Source organism: Polistes dominula, unplaced genomic scaffold (assembly GCF_049000335.1).
Source record: "Polistes dominula isolate Pdom_NZ unplaced genomic scaffold, Pdom_raw_medaka contig_11, whole genome shotgun sequence".
NCBI classification, from domain to species: domain Eukaryota; kingdom Metazoa; phylum Arthropoda; class Insecta; order Hymenoptera; family Vespidae; genus Polistes; species Polistes dominula.
In genome coordinates this window covers 3,933,328-3,945,484 of record NW_028301154.1, presented here as the reverse complement: position 1 = coordinate 3,945,484, position 12,157 = coordinate 3,933,328, and the positions used below count along the sequence as shown (strand labels likewise).

Below are 12,157 nucleotides of genomic sequence, written 5' to 3'. Positions count from 1 at the left end.
TATATATATATATATATATATATATATATTATATTAAGTCTTCAGAAGAAAAGGAAAAAAAAAAAGACAAAAAAAAAACTTTACCACTTATTATTCTACTTTTGCATGCATTATCATTAACAATTACTCTATGGCTCATAGATTTCTATCTTCTAATGTAAAGGAAAAGGAAAAAAATAATAGAAAGAAAAAAAAAATTACAAAAAAAGATAAAGAAAAAAAATTAAAAATAAAATTTAAAAAAACAACCTACAGCTCTCATTGCTATAAAGAGAGAGAGAGAGAGAGAGAGAGAGGTGATTTGCAATATAACATTTTAAATATGGTAGAATACCAAAAGTTCAAATAGTGAAATAATAATTTGATTATATTAAGATTATCTTGAAAACAAAATGATGTAATATAAATAATCCATATATATATATATGTAAATATATATGTATGTAGATGATATAAATGTATACATACATACATATATTATAGATGTATATTTATATATCTATATACGTATATATGTATAAATCAATAATCAGTTTTTGTAAATATAATTATTGTAAAATTTTGTATAAATCTTAGTTGAGTTTTAGAAAGTAAGCATGGGGAAGGAGACTGTTAAAAAATGAGAATAATATAAGATTGTATAATATAGCGAATCTAATAATATAAAAGTGCATATGAACATAATATATATATATATATGTAATGAGATATATATATATATATATATATATATATATATATATATATATATGTATACATGTATATATGTATATGTATATATCTCTCGTAATAAATATATTTAGTGTATTAAGATGATAAATCAATGATGGGATCTTACAGCATAGATTAAAATACATTTACAATAGCATTGTATTAAAAATTTTTTACGTATTAAGCGTAGTTAAAATTTTTTGTATATGGTTAAATTGTTATGTTTGTATATAATAATCCTATATAATAAGAATCCACGGCTTCTGAGACAACAAAAAAAAAGAAAAAGAAAAAAATACATAAGTCGTAAATATTTTTAAAAAATATACTTTTGTCTATATTTATTGCTGACATTTTTTAGCCAGACACACACATTACCATCGATGTAAGTCGTTCTCGATTACAATACAACAACAAACTAGAAAAAATTATTAAAAAAAATAGTTCTAGAACGGCTACAACACACAACCACTACTTCTCTCCAATACTCACTTTATCCCCCCAACTTTCAAATGATTACAATTCATTTTGATCGTAAAACTTTCAATGTAAATGAACAAAAGCAAAACAAAAAAAAATAATAATAATATAATGAAGTTTTAAATATTGAAAAAAAAAATTATTCTTTCTTTTTTTCTTCTTTTTTTCTTTCTTTTTTTCTTTTTTTTTCTTTCTTTTATTAGATGGATTCGTGAGAAAGAATGATGCTCTTCTCGGGATTAAATTACATAAAATACATCTTTTACAAATGTACATATTCGAATTGTTGTAAAATAATAAAATGTGCCAGCCAAATGAAATATTATTTGCACAATAACAAATGCTATTTGAAAAATGTTACTTTAATGGCTTATTTGAAATGGATCAAATATTTTGCTTACATGTTAAAATTGCAACTTTTCAAGTTATTATTATATCGAGTTAAAAAACAATTTAATATATATCAATCGTTGTATTATAATAATACTTTACAAAAAAAGAAAAAAAAATTCATCCTTTTTTTCTTCTTTTTTTTTTTTGTAATTTTTTTTCTTTTATTTTTTAACTCTAACGTTAACAAATAATATAATGTGTGCATTTAAAATTTGAAAAAAAAAAAAAAAAAAAACAACAAATTAGCTTTTATTGACTAATTTTTGTTTGTTTCGCCTAATTGTATACAAAATTTATTCACTTTTTTTTCTTTCTTTCTCTTCCTTTTTTTTTATAAATATCTTCAAGTATAGATAGATAATTATTTAACTATTTTCTAATTTATATATATATATGTATAATTTACAATAAAAAAATATGTAGGCACTTTCACGTTTCATCACATTTATCATCATGAAAATCTTGTTTTTTTTTCTTTTTTTACGCAACTTCAAAGTTTTATTATAATAATATTATGATTAAATATAATTTTTTTTCTTTCTTTCCATTTTTTTTTTCTTCATACTGTAAGTCATACAATTGAAAACAATTGACAATAGTGAATATTATTATATATTATAATATAAATTGAGATATAAACTATCCTATCTTTCAAGTTGGATGAAACTGCACACGGTGTGCATAATTTTATTAAAATCGGTTCAGTAGTTTAGGAGTCCATTGCGGACAAACAACGTGACACGTAATTTATATATATATATATATATATATATTAAGATAAAGATAATTAATACTAATACGCTAATAATACTAGAGATATAATAGTATTGGTATTTCACCGATTTTTTTTGTATATAAAAACTTTAATTAAAACAAGAAGCAACTTAATTTATTTATTATTGCATTATTAATAATAAAAAATGTGTAGGAATTATATATTATATATATATATATAAAAAACAATTTACAAATTAAATCCTACACGAAAAATTTTCATCATATAATCACTTTTGCAATAAAATATAATTATAACTTTATAAAATATATATATATATATATATATATATATATATATATATATATATATATATATATTATGTGCGTACATAAATGAAATATATCAATTTACATAAAAATGTACATATTTGACAATATAAAAATTCGTTTGAAATTCTTACTATAAAAAAGAATCAAGCATATAAGAGTAATAAAAGGTTGTTGTTGTTGTTGTTGTTGTTGTGTATGTGTAATGTCTCTTAAAATTATATACTTAGTATTATATTGTAAAAAAATCTCTTTCTCGCTGTTACGAGTACGTGATATGCTCTTAAAAAGTACATAAATTATTTAAAAAAAAAAAAAAAAAAAAAAGAGTAAAGTAGGAAAATAAAGTAAAGTAAAGTAAAGTAATAATTTGAAAATTGTTTAAATCTAAGAATTTCAACTATATACATAATATATATATATATATGTATATATTATGTATATATATATATAGTAGTAAAAAGTATAATTCTTTGGAGTTCTTAGATTTGAACACAACCACTATTTTATAGCACCTAGAAGGCAATGTTAAATAACAATTATCTCAGTCTTCCAGTTATCTATATAATCGCGAAACTGTTTCTTTCAATACTTATGTTAATTATAAACAGTATACCAATTTATCATTATATAAAAAATTGTCAAATACTAATTTATATAATTCTTTGCAGCAGCATCACATCGTTGGAACGTGTGCAGGCGACAAAAATGGACAGATTTATTTTTTCTTAAACTGAATCATAGTTCTAAACACATTTTCCTTGTTTTTCTTTTTTTTTTTTTTTTTTCTTATTTTGCTTGTTTGTTGTTACTAATATGAATTTCAGTTAAATTAATAGAAATCTTGTAACATTTTCGTTTATCAAATAATACTTTACAGTGAAAAGAATTATCTTTGGTGGTTGTTTCTATTAAAATAACTTTCAGTATATACACACACTGTGTGGGATGATATTATACATACATTAGTATTTAATGTTTGTATTTCTTATTTACTGAGTATTACTACTATCGATAGTCTTATTACGATTACGTAACAAAGAAGCATCTGACAAAGAATAAGTACCAGGTTCAAATACAGGTGGATACTCCAATCCAGGATAATCAGGAGGTGGAGATGTTGGTGGTGGTATGTAAGGTAACTTTGGTGGTGAAAGACATTTTCTTTCTGAAGATGACATTTCTTTTTGATACACGTGACCACCAACGTTAGACTGAAGACAAAATATATATATATATAAACATTATTTTTAAATTAATTATTAACAAGACATTTTTTTTTCATTTTTTACTTACTCTAGATGTGCGTGGCGAGTTAGGTCCTGGTGTATCAGGACTCCAATCGCTCATTGAACTGCAACTGTAACTTAAATTTTGGGAATGACTGTTTGTACTGAAGGAACTTAATGATTGACTGATTCCACTATCACCAGGACTTTGAGTCTCGTTGATGATAGAAGATTTTTGTTGATGATTAGAATTTTTATCCCAAAACAATGCTCTGTGCAATCTCGGTGATCCTATATCAAATTAAAATGATTAATACAACAGATAAATGAATAATAATATAATAATCTACGTAGGTTGAAACTTAAATAATGGCAACTATTTATTCACAACCGATACAAAAGAGTTACATGTTTGCACCTGTTACTGTCCTTCAAAGTAGTCACCAGCGTTGTGTAGAACCCATTGCCAGCGATGTGGAAGGCGTAGTATACCATTAGCAGAGCCTGTTTTGTTGATGATGTGAATGGAGCGATCTACTGCCTGTCGAATCTCTGGAACAGTTCTGAAGCGAATGCCACGATGGGTTTCGCATGAATTGACGGAAATGCAGAAATGGATGCGCTACGACGCTGCTGCTCAGACGGAGCGCTATGAGCGCGAAGGAGAGTAACACTGGATGAGACATGGCAGTAGACCGCTCCATTCGCACCATCAACAGAACAGGCTCTGTTAACGCTGGCAACGGGTTCTACACAACGCTGGTGACTACTTTGAGGGACAGTAACAGGTGCAAACATGTAACTCTTTTGTATCGGTTGTGAATAAATAGTTGCTACTATTTAAGTTTCAACCTACGTATTATAAAAATAATGTTGAATATTTACCTAGTAAAGTTTTTTGACCGTCTTTAGGTAAATCCAAAGTACACGGTTTTTGATGACCTTTAGTGCTGAATAAAGTTTTCAATCTATTAGTTTTTTGAACTTGATCTTTTTTATCAAGATGCATCTCAAAAGTAGCTCTCATTCCTTCTTGTTCAAACGACGAAGCTGGTATCGGTGGAGGCTGATATTGTGCCGCATTTTTCAATCGATTTCTATCATAATTAATATTCTTCTTGTCAACGCATCTCAAAGAATCAAGCCAACGTTTATCCGAAGGAAAATAATCTCGACAATGATTAGCTAGATTAAAACTTCCTTTACGCGTTACGGTTGCTTCCTTCTTTGCTCGTTGTAACGTATCAGAAGAAACAAAATATGTAAGATCACCGCTAGATCCTGAATTTTCTATAGAAGTAATAATAATTATATAAATAAGAAGTAATAATAAATATATAATCATTGAAAATAAATTCAATATAAATAATAATAATAATAATAATTAATTTACCTTCGTTTTTATGAAGTCTCTTAGATACTAATCGAAGATCATCTATCAAAGTACCTATTTCTTGTGGAATTGCATAATCGTTAGATCTTTTATTTTCTTTATGATTTATGAACTGTATATCACGAGTAGGTAAATGTGCATTACGATCATAACTGATATTTCTATGTCTACTATCACTTCGAGTATCAGGCGTACTATGACAGACTGGAACTGTTGGTTGTGGGAATTCGTGTCGTCTCGGTAAAGAATCATTTTGTCTAAATGATTGATGAGACAAATTATCTTGTGTTCTTCTTTTATAATTGTTACTAAGATCTAATTGTCTTTTGTGCTGTATAACATTTTTACATTTACAAGATTTGTCGTGTAAGCAACAATCTGTTTTTTTATCATTCGAAGTAATAACATTTGATGATGATGATGATGATGATGATAAATTTTGTTGACGAGTTGTTTTGTAATAATCGTCAGGTGTTTTGGAATTTCTGCACAACGAAGAAGAAGAAGAAATCTCACTATTATTTTTATATTGATTATAAACAATTCCTTCATTAATATATCCATCAGCAGCATACGATTCATCGTTAGTTAGACAAACATCATTAACGTGTCTATTATGTGCATAAATGTGATCATTAGGTGTAACTCGAGGAGATATTGATCTTTGCATTGTATTTTGTCTTTGATCTTCCTCTTGTTGAGACAACATAAATTGTTCTAAAGTTATAAATCCTTGCAATTCTTCTGGTTTTTTACTGCGACAATTGGTAAATCTAAGTGTGTACAATGAAAATATGAAAATTTCATTGATAAAAAGATACGTCGTTTTGATAATTAAGATTATATTTACCTATCTGCAGCAGGACGTCGATAATCAATCATTTCTTGATTACTATAAGACATATCAGTGGCACTTTGAGAAGCACTTAATCCATAAAACGTACTTCCTGCTATTGTCATTTGTAAATCTGGAGAATACGTCATACAATCTTCTTTTCTATAAAAAAAAAAAAACAAGAAAAAGATTTTATAACATAAATTTGATTCTATTTACTTAAACATAATTATATATATAAATATTTACTTATTTGCCATATTTGTAGGAAGTACTCTTCTATAACTTCTAAACTGAGCTGTTGGTACAGGAATATTTTGATTTCTCGTACCAAGAAATCTTAAATATTTTCTATCCAAACTCGCACCACCAGCTTCATGGTCTTTGTATAATTGATCCTTTCGTACAGTTTTCTTTAAAGATCCAAATGATTTTTCCACATTAGGTTTACTTTCAGGAGTATTAGTGAGTTTCAACTTATTTTTATATTCATTGTCACTTTCGTCAGTTTCACTAAAAAGTGCACTGTTTCTATTGTGTACGTCTGTTCCCAATGTTGCTTTATTTACAGCATCGAGCCAAAGAGTTAAACAATCTTCAGTATCAGCAGCAAAATAAAATACTGTTCCTGTATGATAAACTTTAAAAGCATGCTTCCTTGATTTGACTTCAGTTGCTTGTGATACTGTAAAACCTGTTAAAGCTATAAGACAGTCAGCTTTCGTACTGTTTTGCATTTTGAACCTATAAATAATAAGATAATAAGATTAAAATAATGTACTTATAATTTTATTAATATTATTTCAATAATTCATAATATATTTCTTGATATATTCACCTATACAAAGCTGCACGTTTCAAAACAAACCATGCTCTGGCCCATGCACCTCCAGCACCTCTACTGCGATATGTTAACCATCCTTCCATATCGCCCATACCAAGATCTTTTACGGATATGTTTCTTTTTTCTATTTAAATAAAAAAAAAAAGAGATTTATTAGAAACATATAAATAAATAAATATAAAATATCTATCATCCAATTGTAAAAATTCAACTGAATTATACTTACTTGCTAATAAGGTATTCCTCTTTCTATTACTTCTTGGACTGTTGCTAGAAGACTTACTCAAACCTCCATGTAAACCAATACTTCTAGCTACCATCATAGCTTTATTAACAACAGCTTTCTCAAAGCTCTTATCTTTTTCTGATAGTTTGCTAATATTCGATCTGGATGATTCCAATAATTGTTCTTGCTTTGTACAGATTGAACTTTCAGAAAAATCGCTATTCCAAGAGCAGTTATCAGACTTGTAACAATCCGACAATGAATTATTAGAAGAAACAACAAATTTGTCTACGAATTGTTCATGTTTCTCACAATGGGATGATCTTTCATCTCTCAATTGTTTATCATAAATTTCAAAATTATTAATATCCGTAGTAGAATCAATTGATATTGATCTTTGATTGTCAATCGATGCGTTTAATTTATTATTTAAACTCGAAGATTTGTCCATTCTTTTCGAATAAATACTCAAACAATCGTCACTTTCATTGTGATCTAAATCGTTGTTTCTTTCTATCAAAATATTACCACCTTTAGAATCCTTTCTCATATGATGTCTTGGTGATATTATAGATTTACCTGTTGATTTCAAAACATTACCAGATTCAGGTACTTCTGCTGGTTTAGGAATATATTTACGAGGTGGTGGTTCAGGTGGTATTAAATGTGATCTTATTTCAAATTTTTTAGTAGATTCAACTTTAGGTAATTCAATATATCTACAAGAATGTATTTTAGGTTCAACAACGATAGGATTTGAATTTTTCATACCATTATTACGTGAATTTGGACTAATTTGAATCTTTGTTGTACGTTGCATAATATCTTGCATTTCTACATTATAATTACAACAATTATTTATTGGTATTTCTTCCTGTACGTCTGTAGAAACTTCTTTTACATGTGAACTAGAATATTGTCGTTCTGTTGTTAATTTTTCCATTGAATTATAGTCACTAGATTGTAAAATCTTACCAAATCTTTTTAATGCTACGTCGTCGTCTTCATTATTGCTGCCAGATTTTAATTCAATATAATTAGTATTTAATTCTAATCTTTCTTCTTTCGTATCGTAGTCAATTATATTGTTCTCAGTTATTTTATGATAGTCACTTTTTATAGTATTGTCTATTTCCTTATGTTTTATGCTATCTACTAGGTGTTCTTTATCGGATAATTCGTTATCCGATATTATAGATTCAACAATATTGCTTTGGTTCTCCTTCAAACAATCTTTACAATCTCTATTATCTAGATTTATTTGCGTAGAATCTGTTATAATATTGTTCAAGCGAATCTTATTTTCAAAATTAGTTATTTTTTGTGAAACATTAACAATCACATTTTCATCATTATTATCCTCTTTTTTCTTCTTCTTCTTCTTCTTCATTATTTATATTTTCTCTATTCTGTAGTTCTTCTTTATTTTCATTAGTAGTCATATTAAACGTAACATCCTTTGAATTCGTAACATTGGACGAAGAATAATTAGTCTTTTCAAATGAGTTATTCAAAAGTAATAACTTTCTATCAATCTCAACATTATTCTCTATAGAATCCTCATATGCAGGCGTGCTATAACTTTTATCTAATCTTCCACGATCCTTAACGTTACTCGCATTAAATTCATTACTGTTTAATTTAGTATTGTTGTTGTTGTTATTATTATTATTAGATCTATCACTAATACAACAATTGTTACATTCATCTAAAGGCACATTTGTATCACTCATATTATTTACGGTAGTTGAATTGATTATTTTTTTGAAAGGAAGAACTATCAACATTTCTTAAAACAACACTTGATACTTCTTTATTAATAGTAGTTACTTTGTTAACTTCTTTCATATCTTGTAATAAACTTTTGCATTCATCCGTATGAGTTATTTCAGTCTCGCTTGGTTTTTCATTAGATTCATCTTTTTTATCATCTATTTGCGTATCAGGTCTTTTTTTCTTAACGTTGATTCTATACCTAAGCATGTTTGTGGGCGCAAATTTGATGGTACGCTATCTAAACTGTGTGCACAGGATGCTGCCTTATCTCTTAATTGGAATGTAGTGCTATGTTCTTGTTTCAACTCTTTCCAAAATTGTTCTATATCGACTCCGTGTTTAGTAGTTGGACTAGCACCAGTTATCGTAGCTCTTCTTTGAACTAAACTTCTTGGTTTGGTAGAATACAAACGAACAGATACAGGTGGTTCAACTTCGCTATCAGAATCGCTGCTATCGGTTGCTATTGTATCAAGTATATTAACAGTATCTGTAATATCTGCTGGTTGTGGGCTAGTATTCTTTGGTGTATGCCTGATCACAATAAAAATATAGATAAATTCAATTAAATGAAACTTATAAATATATCATGCACATACATACCTTGGCAAAGGCATAGTAAAATCAGGTATAGTTAATAATTCTGGTCGTGGTGATGGAAGATTATGTTGCCATCTTGTCGTATACGGTGTTTTTTTATTGCTCGGAAGTCTATATGGTTTAATATAAATTTGTCCATATACTTTAGTATGCCTTGGTCTTCTCTTCAATGTTACTAGTATTTCGTTAGGACTCTCACGGAATAATTCCAATACGCTTTTTCTTTCCCATCCGACGACAGTTTGATAATTAATCTGACAATTGTATTTTAACTAACAATTAAATAACAATTGATGATAATGAGAAATAATAATAATAATAAATTGGATAAAATATTACTTGAACTATTTCATCTCCTTCTTCCATTTTTCCACATTGATGTGCAGCCGATCCAAATTTAATATCTGCTATTTGATGTATTCCATGAAAGGAAGGTAAAATATAAAATCCCTATATATAAAATACAAAAATGATATTCAATTTATATGTATATATTGTACATATGATGTATAGATAAAAGCAAATTATCTATAAAGGAAGTGACAATCATAATATTATAAGAAAATACACAAGGCATTATCTAAAAAGGATGTTCCAATTAAGCCTATATTTACTTAGAATTATAATATCTTACCAACTCGTCGCCAGGTCTTTTTTTTAATGTAGCCAAATCCAAGGTAACTGGTTGTAAAATCATTGGATCAGCAACATCTTGAATTACATAGTCGGCCAATTTTGCTAATTGTTCACAAGTAGATCGAATTTTTTCAATAGGTTTTTCAGCAAATCTATCTCTTTGAGCACAAGTTGCCATTTCTAATGCTAATTTCATTAATTTGACTTTTTTATCATTATAATCCAATTGACCACTGAAAGGAGGACGATCAAGCCATCTTACTAATGGTTTTACAGTCATAACTACTGACGCTACATCCGATAATGTTTGCGTAGTAACAGGTTTAGAATCAGTTTGACGTGATAGTTCATTGTACAAGCTATGTGCCTGACAGGACAACCTTAGTGCTAACAATTGCAAATTTTCACGATCCAATTCGTAATGGAAATTTCTTAAATATTCTACAGCTTCTAAAATAATTTCTTGATGACCAAGTTTCAATACACCAAGATGTTCTAGATCCTCTGGTCTCAAACTTAAAAGTTGTTGTCCGTTGACATAATGATTCATAAAACTATGAACGTAAGGGAGCACAGCATTATCCAATCCTAAAATACCATTAATCTATGATTATATATACATTAACATATAACATTACATATACATATTTACATTTAAATCTATAGAAAATTATTCCTTCCAAAATATCATTTTATTGAAGATTTATAAAGAAAATAATTGTTAGAGATAATCAATTTAATATGGAATATTATATTAACATATATCCTAAATCAATAAAAATAAAAAATAATAAAACAATAACTCTATTGTCTATGATATTAAAAATCAAGTTAAAGATATTGTAATGAATCGGTGAGACGATAAGACATGTAAAAAATACAAAAATAAGTAAAGAAAAGATTGGAACAGGATGTAAATAACTTCCGTTGACTAATATATATATATATATATATATATATATATATATATATATATATATATATACACATATATATGTATATATATAACAATAGCATTTAAGTTCGACGATCTAATGTCAAACGTAATATATCATTATAACAGAGGTCATTCATTATTGGCATCACGAGGAAACATAATTAACGAATTATGCAATTAGAACGTAGGAAGAAGGCGTGGTTTTTTCTCTCGAATAAACTTAATCAAAGAACAAAGGAACTTGCAGTTTTCTTGCATCGATAAATTGAAAGATGATGATGATAATGATGAGGACTAGGGATGGAGAGGAGCAAAGGGTAGGAAGGGTACAAAGAGGGGAAATTTAACAATTGAGAAAAGATTTCCCACGCTCTCTCTCTCACACACGAAAAAGCGGCTATCGCGATTATTTTCGCGATAGATAAATAAATGATGATAACAATTAATATACAGTTAAGTTATTAACATTTGTTAACACCTTTTAACCACTCGCACACTTGATGTGTTTTCCATTCGGCTACATTAACATACGCCATGTCCCGACCCGTATATATTAATTCACAAAAACACGATAGTGCACTCCGCAGTCTGAGTTCATCTTCAATTGTGCCAATTCCAAGTCTGCCCCGTCGATAACGAAACGATTAATTACCATAACCTTACATATGCTCGCATATTAATTGGCAATAATCACGCTACGGTGCGCATCTGTCGCATATTTTACGACAAAGAGCATAAAAGTGCATTTATTGGGCAATTGCTCGTAATCTAGATGAGTATCATCATGTATATTATTATTTGAGAGAACTATTTTTTCGTTGGTTAATAATTCGTTGAAAATCCGCTTGATCTTTAAGTGGAGCCACGTGTACTCTACACTCTCATTGGTCGAGCCTCAACAATGAAACGCGTAATGTTTAAAAAAAAAAATGACAATAATTATAAATAAAATCGATACGATCTAAGTGGCTCTTAGATTTATTTATATTTTCTCATTGATTTAATATTTATAATGAAATATTTTTAATAAAAAATTATAATTACAGAAAAAAT

General features: G+C 27.9%; 1 protein-coding gene across 1 annotated transcript; it reads right to left on the bottom strand.

Annotated features, from left to right (window-relative positions):
• Nucleotides 1-3,130: 3,130 nt before the first annotated feature.
• cnk (connector enhancer of ksr) lies at nucleotides 3,131-11,825 on the bottom strand. The gene is given in 15 exon segments (XM_015328868.2): nucleotides 3,131-3,842; nucleotides 3,925-4,148; nucleotides 4,743-5,147; nucleotides 5,251-6,023; nucleotides 6,101-6,247; nucleotides 6,335-6,829; nucleotides 6,924-7,053; nucleotides 7,156-8,539; nucleotides 8,541-8,918; nucleotides 8,920-9,116; nucleotides 9,119-9,465; nucleotides 9,535-9,785; nucleotides 9,871-9,981; nucleotides 10,166-10,755; nucleotides 11,583-11,825. Coding segments are annotated over 15 exon segments (5,712 nt in total). The 5' UTR covers nucleotides 11,641-11,825; the 3' UTR covers nucleotides 3,131-3,620.
• Between the last annotated feature and the right edge of the window lie 332 nt (nucleotides 11,826-12,157).